Below are 20,662 nucleotides of genomic sequence, written 5' to 3'. Positions count from 1 at the left end.
TTTAAATGGAACTCCACCTATTATTACCAGTTTTCATTAAAAAAAAATAGGTTCTCAAAAAAAAAATAGGTTCTCTTGGGAGCACACACTAATACTAATTTCAACAATGTCAATTTTTGTCAAATAACTGTCCCTTAAGTGTTAAAGGAAATACTATTTTAAGTTAGTTGTTTTCATGATGATTATGTAAACGGCCCCAGTCCAAGACTACTGGTGTTTTACCAGAGAAAAGAGGCAATGTTTTGTATGGCTTTCTGCCCAACAAGGGGAACCAAATTAAGCAAAAACAATAGCAATAAACTATTTCATGTCTCCTATTTCCATCCATATACAAATTTTACTTTAGAAAACCTTTAATTTTATCTCATTAGAACTGACATTGCTAATGTGCATTTCATAAACTGATTTTGGACTTTGGTTCATTGATGATGAATAGATACTTTTAAATATGTCATCATGCATCTGCCTGCCTATTGGGCAATATAGTTCAGTTTCAGCAGAAATGTGGTACTGTGGAATTATTTGAATAAGTTTTTGCTGTGTACTTATTTTTTGTAATCTAAAAGGAGAAATTGAAAGTATTAGTCTTGTAAAATGGATGTAACTTAAACAATTGTAGATATCATTAGATGCCCTTATGCTCAATTAGATGCTCACCAGACTTAAGCCAATCAATTGTGATTTTAATTGTGGAAAAAGAATAAGAAAAATGTATGTGATGCTAGATACACATCATTGAAGACTGTGTCCAAAATGTGTGGTATGATTAAGGATTTTATTTCACTTTATTTTTAAGCTATCAGGGGTCAGATAAGCTCCTGTATTTCCAGTTACATATTATTAAATACTCAATTTTAAGACATGCACATTCCATACATGTTCATAGAACATACTATGTATGAAATAATAAATGAAATGAAATGAAATGATATGATATGATATGATATGATATGATATGATATGATATGATATGAAGGCTGCCTTTACTTAGGAGAGAGGTGTGCTGATACAAGGTGTGAGTAGATGGGGTAATGGCCCTTCAAAGATGTCCATGTCCTAATCCTTGGAATCTCTCTGACTATGTTACCTTACATGGTAAAATGGTCTTTGCTGATGTGATTAAGTGAAGGGTTTTGGACAAGGAAAATTATCCTCAATTATGTGGATGGACATGATGAAATCACAAGTAGGGACAAAACAGTCAAAGTCAGAAAAACTAGCTGTGACAGTGGAATCAGTTTGGAGAGATATGCTTTTTAGATGGATAAGAAGGGGCTGTGAGCCCAGGAGTGCAGGCAACCTCCATAAGCTCGAAAAGGTGGGGACACAGATTCCTCCCTGATGCGTACACCTTAATTTTAGATTTCTGACCTCCAAAAGTATAAGAAAATAAATTCATGTTGTCTTAAGCCATGAAGTTTGTGGTAGTTGTTTTGGTTTTCGGGATTTTTTTAGATTTTATTTATTTTAGACAGAGAGAGCATGAGTATGAGCAGGGGAAGGAGCAGAAGAGAGAGGGAGAAGTAGACTCCCTGCTGATCAGGGAGCCTAATGCAGGACTCCATTCCAGGACCCTGAGATCATGACCTGAGCAGAAGGCAGATGCTTAACTGACTGAACCATCAGATGCCCTGTGGTAATTTGTTATAACAGCAACAGGAAATGAATACACCAGAGTACATAGTGTTCTTCTGGGTTTCAAGCATCCCTGAAGTGATGTCTGGTCATGGTGCTTTCCACAACTTATCACATCTAGGCTGCTCCTTGAGTCTTCAGCTTAACTTGAAAGAAATGAAAAATAGGGAAAAAAAGTTTTTTTTTTTCAAAAATTCAAAAAAGTTTGAGATGTTCTCTTCTATATATCCTAGAATGCAGACTGGCAGGTGGGCTAAGAAATCTTCAACAATCTTGATAGAGCAGACTATAAAGAATAATATTGAGGCTGCTACTTCTGAGGAAAAGGAAGTGATTTATTAGATAAGAATGCCAATGCAATCCAGGAGGATAGTTATGTCTTGTCTCCAATTACGCAGAAGCTTCTGTGTTGGTCTGGTATATACAGATTTAAAATAAAAGGAAGGTCACTTATTTGATTCTTCTTGGGATTTTGCTGTTTGTCTTGTCCTTTAAAGAAAATCCCATCTTCAGTGCTTTTACTTGCTTCATCATCTTTCCTCACTGCCCCCCACCCCTGTCTGTTTCACCTTCCTTTCCCTGAAGGAGCATTCAATACTTGTGGGAAAGTCTGCAGGAGCTGGCCCAGAGGTGTGGTTTTGAACAGAATGTTGATGAGGGAGTTGTAGAGTCCATGGGGACGAAGTATCCTGAGTACTGGAAAGTCTGGTCTTTAAGAAATCAATATCTATATCCATCACCTAGAAACATTTCATTTAACCATTTAAACAAACAAAAAAACTGACTCCAGGAGTACATGTGTGGCTCAGTCAGTTAAGCATTCGACTCTTGATTTCGGCTCAGGTCATGACCTCAGGGTCGCCAGATCAAGCTCCGAGTCTTGCTCTGTGCTCAGGCAGAGTCTGCTTGAGATTCTCTCTCTCACCCTCTGCCCGTCCCCCAACTCATATATGCTATCTCTTTCAAATAAATAAAACCTTAAAAAAAAAAAAGTGACTCTAGGAGAAACAGTAAAGGCATTTGCTTTGCATGTAATGTTGGAGAAATTACACTCATTCATTGTTCCCTAAGAACATTCCAGAAGTTTCCTCTACTCCTCCATGGATGCCCTCTGCTTTGTGTCTTCAAGGATGATATGAGATTCAAACCTCTCCGTCTGAATATAAGATAATTTGGCAGTTCCTTTATCCCTCTACAGAACCTCAAGATGTAGCCCATCTCTGATGGCATTTGAGAGGTAGGCAGGGAAGCCACCCTTGGGAGATTGCTATATAAACCTATATATTGAGGTGTGTATTATGGGGAAGGAGAAAGCAGCCAACAACTAAACAGAACAACAATGGCTAACATTTATTGGATGCCTATAATGTGCCCTGTGCTGTTTCCTTGAATTTTTAAATTACTCTTTGAGATAAGTTATATTACTATTTTTGTTTTTCTGGATGAGGGGGCTGCGACCTAAAAAGCTAAAATAATTTGCTCAGCTTTTAAAGGCAGTCAGTGGCAGGAGTCCAAATTTAACCTACATAGTCTGATTAGAGTTTGCATCCTGGTCTATAGTGCTGAATTGTTTTTAGAAACATAATGAGCATTAGCACATACTCTCCAAATTCCTGCCATGGAACATCTAGAGTCTGGTGGTCCTTTGTGATGCCCCTTGACTGTATGTTCTTCTTTTCTGCTAATGACTCTTAGGTTTACTGATCAAAGTTGCCAAGACACTTTAACTAACTGCCATGAATAGGAAGCTCTGAGGTGTGGGGTGTGGTGCTCAACAGGAGACCTGTGTGGAGACTATGCTTTCATCCTGACTAGCCTGCTAGGGATTTGGATTGGTGCCCCTGAGGTGGCCTGGGCCACTTTTTGGGGGATTCTCTTTCCTATAAAGCATTGTATTCTTTCTATGATTTGTGAATAAATCTTATGTTTTGGTATAATGCTTGAATCCTCTTCTGGCATTTTATATGACAGAACACTGCTTGAAAAAAAAAAAGGATTTCAACCAGTGGGATGAAGAAGTTTAGGAAGATGTGGAAGACTTTAAAATGGCTCTGAAATTTTCTCTTACCTGTAAAAGTCCTCATGACATGGTGATGGAAGCTAAAAAATATCCCTCATCGCCTACCTCTAATTGATACTAGTTATTAGAATCTGAACTCAAATTGCCTGGGGAATGAAAAAAAACAAGAATAGAAAGAGAAAAATTATAGCCAGAAATAACTGCAGGAGTTTGCTATCATTCAATCATTTATTCCATATTTATCGAGTGCAAGTCGAGAGCCAGGTGGCATGCTGGATACTAGAGGTACAGTGGGCCCAAAGTTGCCTGGTTCCCTCACTTTTGTGAAAACTTCAAGTTTTTGAAGAGAGGAGGGGAACAAAGCCATTAATTAATTATGCAAAATTTGCAAATTTATAATGATAACAAAGTACTACAAGAATGAAATGCATGGAATCTGAGAATTTTTTAGGGAAGCTCACCCTTGTCAGTGAGGTGAGGGAGACTTTCCTAAATCAGTGGTGTGTATTCGTTGGCATAAACTGAGTCAAGAGGTAAAGTTACAATGATTCAGTGGAGTGAAGTCCCATGCAAAGGCCCTGTGACCAGAAGAAGTATGGAAGATGAGGATCTGAATGAAATCCAATGGGCCTGGAGTGAGAAAGAGGGATGAACAATACTAGAGGAATAGGGGGAGCTAGACAGGAGTCCGATTGTATAGAAGCTTTCAGATTATGCAGGAACCTTACACTCTCTTGGCCCACCTTTTACTCCATCTGTTCTACGGCAATCCACTGCATGCAGCTGTTACCTGACAGCATCTCAGCTGAGCTGTATGCATACTCCCCATCTGACCTTCAAAGTTTCTCTGTTGTCATCACGTAGGGGTGTTAATACACTTGGGGACATCCTTGACTAATGGGAATGGTTCCTGATGAAGGACCATCGATATGTCCCTCTTCTCTCACCAGCATGGACAATTCTGAGGCTTATTCTATCAGCTTCTCGATTTCCAGGTGGGTCCCAGAAGAAGAAGACTCACTTGCCCCTGCACTGACAGATTTTAATAAGCTCTTGGGCAAAAGCTTTCCTTCCTTCTGTTTCATTCTTCCCAACCTCCTCTCCCTTTCTTTGACACCACTTCCCAAAATATACTGCCAGCTTATAAGCCCTTGTCACAGGTATTACTATAGGCAAAAATTAATATTAGTTTTAAAATTTGTATTTTTAAGGTTTTAATATAATAATTTTTGTTTGGGTTATATTTATGTTTTAGTTACCTACTATTTATGACAGAATATAGTAGTAGCAGTTATCTTTTAAGAATAAGGCATGTTAAAGTTAAAAGAAATATGAGAAATTATATTTCATATGGTACTTGGACAGATCAAGAATCATGGAGGTGTACTAAAAAAGAAAAAAAGAATCATGGAGGTGGTAGACAATGATCTGGTGTTCAGGAAGTGTTGCTCTTAAGTATGAGGCTGGAAATCAACCTAATGACTGCTAGTCAAACGGCCCTTTGCCCCATTAGAAAATTTTTTCTTACTAGTTATTTTGGAGGGGGGATTATATAGGTAGTTCAAAATAGAAACCAAAAGACTTCAGAAATTATAGAAGAACACTAGTATTTCTGGCAAAAAAAAATTATTATTAGATATTCAGTGTCTGTAATCTTAGGACATAAATTATTGAGAAGGAAAAGAAAAGGAAAATCAGAGGATCATAATGAACATTTATAATTGTGTGTCTATTCCTATATTTATCACTTATTGTCATAGGGGTTCCACAAGGAAATAGTGAACTGTCCCTCTAATCCACAGAACATACCCTTTTGCACATAAATTTAAGTCCACACCACTGAGGTAACCAGTTTATAGTTTTCCAGAACTTTCTATGCATATATGTATACATATATGCCTATATATATATATATAGGAGTTTTTGTCAATAAATGAGTTCATACACATATCCTATTTTGTAAATTTAAAAAAAAATCCATTTCTTTTTTTTTTTTTTAATTTATTTATGATAGTCACAGAGAGAGAGAGAGAGAGGCAGAGACACAGGCAGAGGGAGAAGCAGGCTCCATGCACCGGGAGCCTGATGTGGGATTCGATCCTGGGTCTCCAGGATCGTGCCCTGGGCCAAAGGCAGGCGCCAAACCGCTGCGCCACCCAGGGATCCCAAAAAATCCATTTCTTATCAGAGCATAGCATTTTAGGACTTTTTAAAGTTTACTGAGGTATGATTCACATACCACACATTCCACCCATTTAAAATACATAACTCAATGGTTTCTAGTGTATGTTCCTATTTTTCAACATTTTAATTGACTGTATATATTTCCTTCTGAAAATTTCATATTTGTGCCATTTACCACTCTCTTTCCTTATTGGATTGCCCATCTATTGTCGGACTGATTTACAAACATCTTTAGTATTAGGAAAACTAATCCTGTGTCACGTATGCCGTTTCTCAAAGTTCATCTTTTTAACTTTATAAATATTGCTGTTTGCCAAATTAAAACTTTACACTTACGTGTGGTCAATATATTCCTGGTTGTGTTTCTCGTGTCATGCCTATAAAATCTTCTCGGTAAGGAGACTTTTGATACAGTGTTTTTGGAAGTAGAGATAATTACTTTTATTTATTTATTTATTTTTTTAATTTTTTTTTTTTTTTTTTTTTATGTATGATAGTCACAGAGAGAGAGAGAGGCAGAGACACAGGCAGAGGGAGAAGCAGGCTCCATACACCGGGAGCCCGATATGGGATGCGATCCCGGGTCTCCAGGATCGCGCCCTGGGCCAAAGGCAGGCGCTAAACCGCTGCGCCACCCAGGGATCCCGAGATAATTACTTTTAGACTAATAAAATAAGAGTGAAACATTCTTCACTTGCTAGATGTGCCTAACTATTTTTTTAACTATTACTTGCTGTTTCTAAGCTAATACTATGCAGAGGCATAACAAACCTGGTCTCAATGCTATGGTCATTTGAAGGGAGAAATGCTCACTTTAATCTGGATAATATCTTGACAGGAATTTGTGCGGCTGACTGTTTCTGATGTTCTGACCACTTATGTCACGATCCTCATTGGGGACTTTCTCCGGGCATGTTTTGTGAGGTTTTGCAATTATTGCTGGTGCTGGGATTTGGAATATGGATATGTAAGTATAATACTCATTTTTCTCTTGTCAGATTATCCCTTTGTGGTTTATCATTTGTACATCCTATGCCAGAACTAAAAATTAGGAGGTGGGACCACCTGTTAGATGTTAATAAATGAAGACCAGGTGTCAGACTTGAGCATCACAGTTTATGATATTCTAGTAAAGTGAATTAAAGCAGTGGACCTCAACTTGTCCATGAATATGATGAACGCTGTCAAGCTGGGACCCACAGCCAGCCCCCTCCACATGAAGCTTGCTGACACTTCTAGAAGCCGGGCAAGATGGGTGGTATCAACTGCATATTCTATGAATTCCTTTGAATTCTACTAAACAGACTCCCACAGTTAACTGTGCAGTGCATTGGGCGATAAATGGATCCAGTAAATAGGGTGCTTGTTTCATAGAGCTCACAGGCTGAGAAGAGCTCAGTGGAGAGACAAGCAGGGAGCTGTGGAAGTTTTGAGGAAGGCCCAGGGTGCTGAAAGGTGGACCTGAACTTGAGCAAGTTGACTTCCTTTCCCACAGCAAGGACACAGGTTTTTCTGAACCACACTGGCGTTGACTTCATTCCCAGTTCAGCCTCTGTGCACAACCTCTGTTCCCTCCCCTACCCCACAAAGTTCAAGTGAGACAACAGAACACATATCACTCTTCAGTCTCCCCCATTCCCAGGTGATCATTGTCCTTCTTTTGCATCGCTAACAGTCATCGTGGGAACTAGGACCTGAAGGGTGGACTGTAATCTTTTGCTTAAAATCCTCCAATGGCTTATAAGTACTTAGAATGAATCCCAAATCCCCTTCTAAGGCCTTATAGGATCTGGAGTTGTTTTTGTTTTTGTTTTTGTTTTTTCCTTTCTTTCTTTCTGAGCTCATCATCTACCACTGTTGCTTTTGTTCTTGCTTTGTGAAGTCCATAAACGTTGGAACTCTTTCTTATGCTCAAACACAAGACGATTCTTGCATCTATTCTAGCTGGTATTCCGTGTAGGGGTGCAGATTCCTAGAATTCGGCTTGGCTGATGCCTTCTCATCAGTAAGGACTCAGCTAAATATGTCACCTCCTTCGAGCTCTGTTCCGTCCTTCCCATCTAATGTAGCCTACCAGACTCTCCCTTCAATGCCCTGCTTTATTTTCTTCATGTGGTGTATAACTATCTGACATTTTCTTTTAAAGATGTGCTTAAAATCTATCTCCCTTCCCTCTGTTGGAATGAAAGTGCTATGCAAACAGAAGCCTTGACCTCCATGCTGACAACTATGCTCGTCACATGGTAGGCATTATCTGCTGACTGTCTGCTTCAGTGGTAAACCCATCCCCATGCCCTCTAAGTCTCTGGGCAGGTCCTATGCTCAGAAATGTTTTCAAGACACTGGGCTGGATCCTCAGCATGGCTATCTGACTTTGAGATTGTACCTTTAATTAGGTCATCTCTGTCATCCTCACTGAAAGTGCCCGTGGGATGAGCCAAAAGTGGTTAGGTAATGCTCTTTGGTGAGCGCCCGTGAGGTAATGCTATGGATCCAGGATGTTATTGTGCCTTCCCATTCCCTGCTATGAGGTATGCAGTTGGCTTGGTTTCATTTCTATTTTCCTTGTCTGATTCAGCTCTTCTGAGGCAGACATAAAAATTGCCATATCTTTCTTAGGCCATTGCCTGGCTTATGCTTGCCTTTTATCCCTTACTGCTTTCTTCCTAAGTGCTAGAGAATTTTGCTTCAAATATGAAGTCAATAAAACATGACCTGGATGCATAAAAGCTGTAATTAAATGACTGTAATTTATTATTTATTGAGTGCTGACAGTGCTCTTGGGTTAGTACAAAGTACAGGAAAATAGACAAGTTCTTGTTTTAGGTCACAGAGAATTTTCTTCCATGTGACTTTTGGAAGGCTCCTCAGAAAGAAACACAGCATCAAAACAAATTTTGAACAGTAAAGGGTGGGTGGTGCATCTTTGATGCTGATCCTATTATCATTGGCCCATCAGTTAGAGAGCTGACACAGTTGAGTGCCTACTAGGTGTGAATCAGTGTGAGCAAACCTCTGTGCCAGGTGATAAGGGGATTCAGAGATGTAAAAGATGTAAGCTTAAGGAGATGTTGCAAACTTGGGCTCACTGCCTAGATTCAGCATGTATTTTCTTTGTCTGCAAAGTGTTTTCATTTGTTTGTTTTGGTTTTTTTAATAAGCTCCTATTTTAAAACTGGAAGTTTTACATTTTAAAAAATATGGATTTCTTGCTTTTCTTGACATATTGGAAGGGCTGGCAACATTCAATCCATATCCCCACCTGGGAGTGATTGGCTGGAGTGAGAATCCACTGCCCTGTACAGATGGAATATTAATCCACTAATTCCTCACACTCTTTACAACCATTTAATCCTGTAAGCTCTCTCCTTATCAATGAAGAGCAGAAAATGTAAATGCTGTAGGAGGAACCAACACTACATGACTTTGGGGGTGGAGGGAGGGAGGGAAGATGAGAGGGAGAAAGTGATAGAGAGAAAGACAGAGACAGATCAGAAATGCAAAGACTCAAAGACGTGCTAGAGGAAGAGGCACTTGAGCTAGTCTCGGGGAAAGGAACAGAATTTCAAAGATCCAGTGGAAGCAAGGATTCTCAGTGGAGGGACCAATGTAAGATGGGGCCCAGCAGGTGCAAAGTATGGGCAGTGCAGGCAGAGATGCAGAAATCTCAGCTGGGGCTGTCATAGAGGGTAAGAAGCTGATGAGAATGTTTCTCTAATATTCTCCTGGATACCCTAATTGAAAATATATCCATAGAGTACCTGTCATGAAGTAAAGAAGACAGAGAAGATACTTTTGAGATGTCTTTCAAGAATCGAAGAGAAAGATGTGTCCATTTCCACACCCCAAAAAATTCTTTTTGAGTTCCAAAAATAATAGTGGTTCATTATAGAAAATCTAGAAAATCTAGTGTAAGCTAAACATGGAAATAAAAATCACAGGCAATCTCACCATTAAGTAAGCATTACTTATTTGGATTACTTGAGTCATAGAATATTAGTGTTTATTTATATGTAAATAATAAAGTACTATGGATTTTTATAATATACATATTTTTATAAATTTTTTATTAAAAGGTATATATATTTAATAGCTGGTTACCTACTTTTTTTCCTCTGTGACCATTTCCCTATGGCCACAGACTTCATTTATGATAGTTTTAAATGACTGTGCGATATTCTATAAACGAACAAACTATAATTATTTAATTTTTATTGGCTATCAGTAAAACATCTAATTTTTAATTATTATAATAAATGTTGCTCTTACATTTATTTATATGCACATGGTTGAATATCTTCACAGATAAGTTACAGTGGTATGCACAGATAATTTCCTTTTTTAAAATAAAGATTTTATTTATTTATTTGATTTTTTTTTAAATTAAGTAAGGTTTGTTTAATCAACAACTTTTTGAAAAAAATCAATGCCAAGTAATCCTTTATCACAATGATAAAAGGCAAGCTTTTGAATATTATGGCTCTTTAAGGATCATGTCTGACCCATAGAATTACCTGCTACTGCACAGTAGCTAAGTCTTAAAAGTAGATATGAAAGATTCCAAAAAACACAAAACAAAACAAAAAAAAAAAAAAGAAAGAAAGATTCCAATACAATGAAATTAACAGAATTCCAATTTTAAACTTTACAACAACTGGTCAAGTGAATAACATTGAATGAATATTTAAACTGAGGTGAATTGAGAGAGAGAACACAAGCAGGGGGAGCAGCAGAGGGAGAGGGAGAAGCAGACTCCCTACTGAGCAGAGTCTGATGTAGTGCTCCATCCCAGGACCCTGAGACCATGACATGAACTGAAGGCAGATGCTTAGCGGACTGAGCCACCCAGACACCTCCACAGATTATTTCCTTATGAGAAATTTCTCTAAGTTGAATTACTCAGTCCCAGAGAACATACCTTTAAAATGAAATCCATTCACTTTTATTACAACAGCTTCTGTAAAAACTAAACTTTGCTGACTCTGGCATCAGATTCAGTGATCCATGGAATATTAACGTTCAGTGGAATTTTAACATAATCAAGCATACATCCCTTTATTTCACATCTGAAAAATTGAAGGCTTGTGTATTGAAGTGAGCTGCTTCTGTTTGTGTAGCCAGGGACTAAACAAGGGCAATGAAGTATTTTTCTGGACACAGCCATTATGTTAAAAATGCTGAATTATATACAGATTGTATCAGAGTAAATTATATTAGAAGTGACCCTGTATATTTTTGCAATTATAAATTTATGGCTAAAGTATTATGACAATAAACCTATAAAGATGGACTAAGGTGGGAAAATTGATGGCTAGGAGCAGGCTGTTAGACCACGTAATGTAAGTTAATCTTTCCTAAGGCTTCTCCAAGCATAGCAGACAGTTCTCAATGTTTCTTAAGTGTTCACTGACTCATAGAAAGTGGAATCGTTGCTCCCAGGAGGGATTTTAACCACCCAGATTCAGCATGACTGTCCTAAAACCTCTTGGAAACTCTGGGTTTCCTGCAGTAGCTAGCTCAACACAGAATGTCTTAACTTTCAGCTTAATTGTGTTGTTACTGTCTTTGCCATTTATTAATAAAATAAGTAGCAGGGGCTCTTGGGTGGCTCAGTTGGGTAAGCATCTGCCTTTGACTCAGGTCATGATCTGGGGACCCTGAGATGGAGCCCCACATTGGGCTTCCTGTTCATCAGGGAGCTTGCCTGTCTCTCTCTCTCTCTCTCTCTCTCTCTCTCTCCTCCTTTCCCTGCTCATGCTCTCTCTCTGTCTCTTTCTCTCAAACAAACAAATAAAATCATGAAAAAAAATTTAAAAATAGGTAACAGATATCTAAGAAGAAATAGAATTGAATACATAGCATGGAGTAGAATATGTTGAAACAAATTAAAACCTCACCATCTTATTTTAAAGTTATATTTTTAAGGTGGTCTTTTTAAGATTTATATAAATGGAAAATAGAAGAGATTTCCCTGAGATCTGATGAAAGATTATCCCTAAACAAGAGCCCTATGACTAACAGACCATAAGACTAGATTCTATGTTATATTATATTGTATACTTTCATGTAGTATTTATTATATGTGAGAACTTCTACAAAATACTTTGCATATATTATTCCATCTAGTCATAGCAGCAACACTATGAGGTAGATTTTTTGCTACCTTACAGGCTTAAGCGATGTTTAATAATTTGCTTAAAGACAGATAGCTGGTCAGTGGTGGAGCTAGGACTCACCACTCCTATCTAATCGACTTCAAAGCTCTCAACCAGATTTCAGTCATGTTGAATTTTCACTGTTAACGCTTAACCCTAGAAATTTCAAGGACTCTGTCAAATCATGATTCATGAGCCAGTCTGTGGCATTTGTAACTCAAAGCACTCCCAAGATTAGACAGGTCACTTGCAATAATGGAGTTACAGGAGGGATTGTGATAGAGAATTAGAAATAAATAGGTGTTCTCTGGCTGTGAATGAGACATTATTTAGCAGTCCAGGATGATGTCATGCTAAAGGATCAGTAGGAAATCTTGAGTATCTCATGAAGGGTTGACTGCATGAGGAAGGGGACAGCACAGTCTGGATTTGAAATTCCACTTGAACATTGGTTGGAGTCTGTCTGCAGCAACAAGGGGTGGGTCATCCTAGTAGATGAGGCTAGGACTTGTCCTAGATCAGTAGGTCTCAAATTTGAGGGTGTACAAGAATCCCCCAAAGGCATGTGAAAACACAGTGTTTCTGATTCCACCAAAGCTGGGGGCAGGTTCTGGAGAATTTACTTTCCTAACTAGTTCCCAGGTGGTGCTGCTGCTTTTGGTCTGGGGACCATGCATAAGAACCATTGATCCAGAGTGATTTTAGATGTGAGAAGTGAGATTCGTACATCAGACAGGACATTGTAATGATAGAATTCTCTCTGAGATATTTCATGATAGCCACAGGTTAATGATCTTTCTCAAATGATGAAACTTACAGAGAGGATGGGTTTTCCTAGGCACTTCAGTCCAATTCCAAACATCTGTCTTCCCTATGGATAGATGACTGACTCTCACCCACCACAAGATCCAGAAATAAAATAAGATAATTTTCAATCCCTTGATTATTATAAAGTTATTATAGACCTCAGCCTAAATCCGAATGGGATCTTCTTTGGCTGGGGCCTAAATAGCTTATTAGGGATGAGCGACCCTTAGTGACTTTGTTATATGCATCTCATTTGAATAATTTCATTTCTCAGGTTTCAAGAAAACCTATTTCTCCCCAAGCCTCATTTACCTTTAAGCTTTTTATGTTTTAGAGGCAATTAAGCATACATATTACAAAATGATTTACACTTGTATTATTAAAGCATCGCTTTTAAAACTTTAAAATGCAATATAATCTCATGTTTTTATTAAATCCAACTCTAAAAGAAGGAGCATTGAATTTGTGTGTGTATATGTGTGTGTCTGTGTTTGCCTTTCTACTTTCTTTTTTTGTTTTTTTAAATTTTTATTTATTTATGATAGTCACACACAGAGAGAGAGAGGCAGAGACACAGGCAGAGGGAGAAGCAGACTCCATGCACCGGCAGCCCGACGTGGGATTCGATCCAGGGTCTCCAGGATCACGCCCTGGGCCAAAGGCGGGTGCCAAACCGCTGCGCCACCCAGGGATCCCCAGCCTTTCTACTTTCGTTTGATGTTTAGAGTGAGATTTTCTGAGTTTAACTCATACAGCGTTCAGTTCCATTTCTAAAGTGTTTACAGAGAAGCAATTCTTTAATAACTGGGTCTGATTTTTCAACCAATTACAGATCTCAGATTAGAAAAGCATCTTAGAAATGATCTAGTTCAGAAGTTGCCGGACTTTCTCTGTAAAGGGCTGGGTAGTAAGCAGTTTCACTTCTGCAGGTGTGATATTATGATATAACAAGAAATATATATTTTGGTCTCTTATTTCCAGCTCCTGGCCAGCGCTTCTAAACCTTTTTCTAATTCTCTGAGCAATATAGGTTCTAGGATCATATTTTGTTCCAATATTTGGTCTTTGACCCTGGTTCCTGATACAGAGCCCCTACATTCCTTGGGTTTTCCTGGGTGATAGGAACATTGCTTACTCTAATGAGGCAATGCCTGGTGACTCCTGGGTAGCATCAGGATGGGGGATGGTCACCAAAAAGAGCAGGCTGTTATTAGAAGCTTGAAACTTTCAGCCCCATTCCTCCATCCTCTGGGGAGGGAAGAGGGGCTAGAGAATGAGTTAATAATTGATCATGCTTACTGAAGAAGTCTCCATAAAACTCCCTGACCTATGGGGTTTGGAGAGCAGTCTTGGGGAACCGAGTCCTTAGCCTGTAGAGTCTGCTCTTACTCTGGACAGTCAGTATCAGAACAGAGATAAGCGGTAGGGCATCCAGCTTAGGTCCACAGGGAACCTAGGCATTGTTTGGTATGGAGGTTAAAACCCACACATCTGTGTCAGAAATCCTGTGAGAAGAGTAGAAAACCCGAGGTTTTGCTTTCAGGTGGCCATTTGGTCACTGTGCAAACTTTTAAACTTTCCTATTTAAGTGCCAAAGAGCCACAAATAACAAATCAACAAATGAATGCAGCTATTAGCTAGTAAATCTTTGTTTACAAAAACAGGTGGCGGTCCAGATTTGGCACATGGGCCATAGTGTGACAACCACTGACTGACCTAGTTCATTTCATCAGTTTTATCTGTGAGGAAACTGAGGCCTGACAAGATAAGCAGCTGGCCCAGCTCATCCAACTAGGACATGGCAAGGCAAAGTTTAATACTCAGGTGTGAATCCCAGACAAGTGTTTGGACCACAAACCCATTTGGTACACTGGGAATGCCTTATACCCATTTTCTTCATCGGGTGAATTTGTGCATCAAAAATGACATTCCTTCTGTTGTCCCTGCTGCAAACACTGTATGTGAATGAGGCTTCCCAGTATCTTTTGTGTTTTTCTAGACACCTAGTTATAAAAATATCTCCAGTGGTTTTGAAGAAGGTTATATGTTCATGAGAGCAAAGAGAATATATTTCTAAAAGGTTGATTTTTAAAAAAAATTTTACATAGTTTGGTGGGTTAAATCATGGCACCATTTTAAAGAGGCCAAAGATGAAGGTTTGATTCTTGAACTGACACACAGTTGTTCCAAGGCCACAGATGGCACAGGCCACCCAACTGAGCATTTGTCATATGTGTTCTGTGAGCTTAAAAGGCATCAGCGGGGAGAAAATGGGTGGTCCAGAGCAAAGCCCTCCTGGGGAGGGAGAAAGACTCAGAATTAATGTTTCTAGAGATTAGAAGCAGTTTATGTTTCTCCATGAGGAACTAACACACTGCTTTCATTGTGGATTTTTAGAACAAAAACTATTAACCTAACCTCCTCACGTCTTGTGAATGTTATGCTTCTAGATAATCTGAGAACCAGCAAAACCTTGTTTATACAATCCAGGTCATCTTTGTCCTGCTTATTATAACAGGGCTGTGTATTATTTCATTACATATTGTCTTATCATTTTATCTTGTTATTTAACCATTCTTTCTGTTTATGCCCTGAATCTGTTACAAGGCATATGATCCATATCTTTCCCAAAAGTACTGCTGCCTTTTGGAGAAAAAATGACTTCAAGAACTCTTGAGGCAAAGAATCCAAAAGCTGTGAAGGTTTTGTTGGGGTTCCAAGTCAGGGAACTGTTCCATCTTCTTACAGATATTTTTTTGAGAGGGGATGTTTCTTGGGTTTGAGAACTGTTGAGATCCATCACACAATGAGTATGCAGGTTTAAGTGTGTGTGCATGTGGTATGCTCTGTGTGTGTATGTATGTGTGTATTGGGAGGGAGTTATTATGGGGATATATATGGTCTGAAGCCACTCCTGCAGAGGCCAAGATCTAGGACAGGATTAGGGACCTGCCACTCTTTTGGTCTTTCTTTCATGGTCTTCTTGGTGGTCTCAATTCACATTTTTTAGCTTTTTTCCTTTTCTCTTATTACCTACCAGTTGGTTTCCTATTACTCCCATTGATAGAAGCTTTCCTTCTAGGCTGTCTGATGTGTTACCAGGAAGCTTTTGGACAGGCCACCCTGGGAGATCCCACCTCAGTTCCTACTGGTGGGCACTCTGCACAAAAAAACAGCCCAGTGTTGCTGCCCTAAGCAGGATGGTATTACCTAGGAGACAAACACTGGATATTGAATTAAAAAACTTCTTAAACTTCTATTCTATTTCTCTATATTTATTTTATTGTAAAAGAAATTCACATTTTTGGAGAAAAGTTTTAAAATATGCAAACTTAAGGAAGGAAACAAAAGTCATAATTTATCACCTACCTATAAGACATATTAATTTTGTTGGTCATTTTCAGGTCTTTTCCTTATGTGTGATTACATATTCAGTGGATAAAAATAATGAATGTGTAATTTTATATCTTTGTCATTTAACATTAACTCCTAGTTTTCTCTGTATATATAAATATTCTTCAAACAGTGATTGTAATTAGGTGCAATCCATATTACAGTATAGATATACTATATTTACTTAACCAATATTGGATATGTAGATGGTTTCATCTCTGTTAAAATTTGTCAGAATTTAAGATCAATTTGTTTTTTTTTTTTTTTTTTTTTTTTTTTTTTTTTTTTTTTTTTTTTTTTTTTTTTTTAGATCAATTTGTTAAAACAAATTACTAGAAGTAGACTTACAGGGTTAAAGAGAATGAGGTTTTTTAAGCTTTTCATATATATGGCCAAATTGTTTTTCTAAAATGTTGTTCCAATTTTTCCTTTCCCCAGCCATGTAGGAGAGAGAGCCCGCTGGTCCACATTTTCATAACATTGAATGGCTGCTTTAGAAAATGAGACTTACTGTGTTATAAAGGGTGCTTTATTATTTTATTTGTTGCTGATTATTTATCATATCAATTACTCTGCTATTGTTGCTGTAAGGAAGCAGTTGAGAGCCTCGCCATACATGCAGAAACATGAAACCCTTGTCTTTCAATTTTCACCGTTGATATGCTAATCCAGTGAATGTTTGTGTCTCCTGTAGCCCTCGTACACTGAATTTGACATCAGCGGCAACGTCCTTGCTCTGATCTTCAACCAAGGCATGATCTGGTAGGTCAGCTGGTGGACAGCATATCACTTGTAGAAAAGCGTCAGTGATCATTATTGCATAAAGCACAGTAGCCTGGTGTCAGAGAAGTCCCCGGTCTGGTCTAACTCAACAATTGCCTTTGCAAAGTAGATTGCTAGGAAAAGCTATATAACATATATAATATATAGTATATAACATATATAATATATATTGTATATATGTCTTGGAATGTATATACTATATTTTTTCATATACTATATTTATATAATATAGTATATATAACATATGTTATATATAATTATATATGTTATGTAATATTATATAATTATAGTACTATATGAATATAGTATATATACATATATATTTTTTCATATCTTAACTCTTGGTCCTCAAAGACATCTGCCTGTTTTGCAGAGCATTCCTTTATCAAATACTGGGAGACTATTTCTACTTAGTAGATTATTTGAAGACTTTTATACTTTTGTATCTTCTGACTCCAGGGTCTAACAGTAAAACATTAATGATCCCATAATCACATGTAAAGTGTGAAATAAATTAATGTAAGACCCTTCTGAGGAACTTAATTTCTTTTGTCATTATTGAGTATATTTAGAGTACAACTTGTTGCGACTTTTAAAAATAATATCTTACCAAATCCGGTAGTTCATGGAGATGAAACACATGTTTTAGGATGGTCAAGCTAAAAATATGATCTTTATTTTGTAGCTTGCCTCACAGGCCATTTGCACATCAGAATTATGTCTTTTGATGTACAAAGGATTGTCATATCTTTTATTAAATGAAAGCATTTTCACTGTAAAGCTTGTCAGGTTAAGACGAGCTGATACAGTAGAACTGTTTTTGAGTTTAAAAATTGAACCACAGCATGTGATTCATCTGGGGACCAGGTGGTCTTGGAAATCTGTCGCTCTTAACTAAGAACACCCAACACACAAGCAGTTGCAATTGAGCTTCTTTATCCTACCCACACATGTTTAACATAACACAGTGCCACTGACCACACCATTGTCCTATAAACAGGTACCAGTAACTCCGTTCAAGTTTTGCACAAGCTTTCCCTATCACTTAAATCCTTCAACTGTAGCTGGATTGAATTATTAAACCATTGCAATACTGGACCTCTCTGCAAATGTTAAAATGATCTTGCTTCAGTAATATAAAGACCATAGCCATGCCAGCCATGGCAGGCCCCATCATCCTGCCTTGGGGGCTGTCCATTTCCTGTGCCTCACTAGGTCAATACATATGAAGGAAAAGCTATAAAAATATTATATTCTCCATTATCAGGTATGTTTAAAAATTCAATTCCTGTCCTCTTGCTTTTTAAATTTTGCAAGTTATGGCTCATGCACCCAGAGAATCATTAAAGAGTGAAATGTACCTTTCATTCTCCAAGCAGGGAAGAAAGCCAAGGTGGCCCAACATATGTCCACCGGCAGAGAGAGTAAAGGGAGCAGCTTCTGTGAGTTCTGGATCTTTTATTTTCTGGAGGGGATTGTGCTGTCATAGCAGAAAATGGCGGAACATTGCACCCAGAACAATGAGAAGCCATCACCTAATATTAGTTTTAAAACTCCCTGGCTTTTACACAGAGTGTCACAAATCCCTCAGGCCTGGCAGGTGCCATTTGTGCAGACATATGCTGCATGTCTGTTTCTTGTCCTTTCATAGCTAAGTCAACAGATTGGCTTAGAAATTCATTTTCGTTATCAGAAAAGCTGTTGTAATGACTGGACTGATTGGTTTCACTTACCATTTTGCAACTATTTAGTCCACTATTGTTCATGGTGAAATTCTTAAATATCTACACATCTCCCTCCTTCTCCCATGGGCAGAACTATTATCAAAATCTCTCCACTAGCCCTGCACTATCGCTTTCTATGTATTCATCCTTTAGATACTGGTCAAGTCTTACTTCTTGGTAGTCCGAAAAGGACATTAGAAAGTGATGGTGTCTTTTGAGTGCAGAGATAATCACACACTTAGGAGAGTTTCAGAAGCAAAGGAACTATTATTCACCTTCAGATCAACCCTTTGTACAGATGGTCTTTTTCTAACCCCCAGGAAGTTAGTGAAGGAGTAGGAATGTATTGTGGTGGGCAAGGTGTGGGAGTGTGTATTCTAAGTGCAGTAAGCTCCCCTGCATAAGGGGACTCACACGTGGTAAGCTACTATTTTATGAGGTATGAGTAACTGATACTTGACTTTGGCCATACAGAAACAGAAGAGTATGGGAAGTTTGCACTCAATTCCATTGGTTACTGACTGGAGACATTAAGTTACTGCTTTAGAGGTTTCTAATTAGTGGAGGTTATTTACACTGATGCCAGTAAAGCTAAACTTTATAAGTAAAATCCATTTTGTCATGAAATTGGCTGATATGACCATAAACCTTTATATTATACACTTAATTTAAAAATGGATAGCGTAGGTTTTTGTGATCATATTTTACAATGATGAACACACATCATCTCTCTATCTTAGTAGGGTATAGAGGCAGCAGAGAACACAGTGAGAGAGAAGATGGGTTTGGATGTTGCTCTAATGCTGTCCTTTGTATAACCTTTCACTAGTGTTGTCACCGTCTGCTACCTCATTTTCTTGGTTGATCAAATGTGAATAATTTACCTGACATGTACCATGTCACTGGAGTAATAAGGAGAGCTCAATAAAAGAAGCTTTCATTTGCTTTGATCTTCTTGGAAGAAAAGCACTTTATAAGGCTAGGATATTATAATGATCTTTAACTGACAGATGATGGAATCAAGTCTGGGTAAGGGACTTAGTAAGCCAAGCTGATTAGTGAGTCACAAGCAAAGACAGAATGAACATTAGGGTTCAGATATCAATGTGTATGGATCTGTTTTTCTAGGTTATAGTTCTTGAGCCATTTGTTCAAAATGCCCATGTGTTATTTATTTTGAAAATCTGAAATTTATTTATTACAGATGCACATACATACATGTGTACATATATATGTGTACAGACGAGTGCATGCAGGCATACACACACAGATATATATGTGTATATGTATATATACATATATGCAAAAATATATGTGGCTTTAGGCTAGTCTAGGTCTTAAATTGTACGGAATTGTGTCTGAGGACAAACTAGTTTGTGCAGCATTTAAACAGAACCTCCAAATCTTAGTGGCTTCCAAAGGGAAAAGTTTACTTCTTGTGTACTCGACATGCCCAATGTGGGTTGGTAGAGGGCTCTGCTCTTGTAAGTTACCCTTACTGCCGAGTCCTAGACTAGCAAAATAGGGTCCATATGGAACATTGCTGGTCAGGGAAGCAAAGACAAAAGCCACACAGAGCTTTTAATTTTTCTATTCAGTAGTGAGACACCTCATTTTAATGACTATTTCATTGGCCAAGCCTGACTTTTAGAAGGGAGCAAGTATAATGACTCACTGGCATCTCAACATTACTAATATTGCCATTTGAGAATATAGTGTAGGTGCTATGTAATTCTGGCACCTAGCCTGGGACAATCACTCATTTGCTCTCATTTTTGAGATTCTAAGTTCTCTTTTGCTATCCTGTAGCAAAGATACCCTGTCTTGTTCCAAAGCCTATCTTCTTACTTTTTTTAGTTCATACAATTTCTAGTTTAGAGCAGTTTTGGGTTCACAGAAAAACTGAGTGGGAAGTACAGAGCATTCCCATCCCCTGATCTCCTTGACATGCACAGCCTCCC

General features: G+C 38.1%; 1 protein-coding gene across 1 annotated transcript in view; it reads left to right on the top strand.

Annotated features, from left to right (window-relative positions):
* Positions 1–20,662, top strand: part of TMC1 (transmembrane channel like 1) — a 118,493-nt gene that overhangs the window by 81,850 nt on the left and 15,981 nt on the right. The window contains exons 14-15 of the mRNA XM_049106013.1: positions 6,678–6,806; positions 16,889–16,956. Of these exons, the coding sequence (XP_048961970.1) occupies positions 6,678–6,806; positions 16,889–16,956 (197 nt within the window). The remainder of the gene's footprint in view (positions 1–6,677; positions 6,807–16,888; positions 16,957–20,662) is intronic.

The sequence above is a fragment of the Canis lupus genome, chromosome 1 (assembly GCF_003254725.2).
Source record: "Canis lupus dingo isolate Sandy chromosome 1, ASM325472v2, whole genome shotgun sequence".
NCBI lineage: Eukaryota > Metazoa > Chordata > Mammalia > Carnivora > Canidae > Canis > Canis lupus.
The sequence above is the reverse complement of the archived record's forward strand: the minus strand, read 5'-3'. Positions and strand labels throughout refer to the sequence as shown.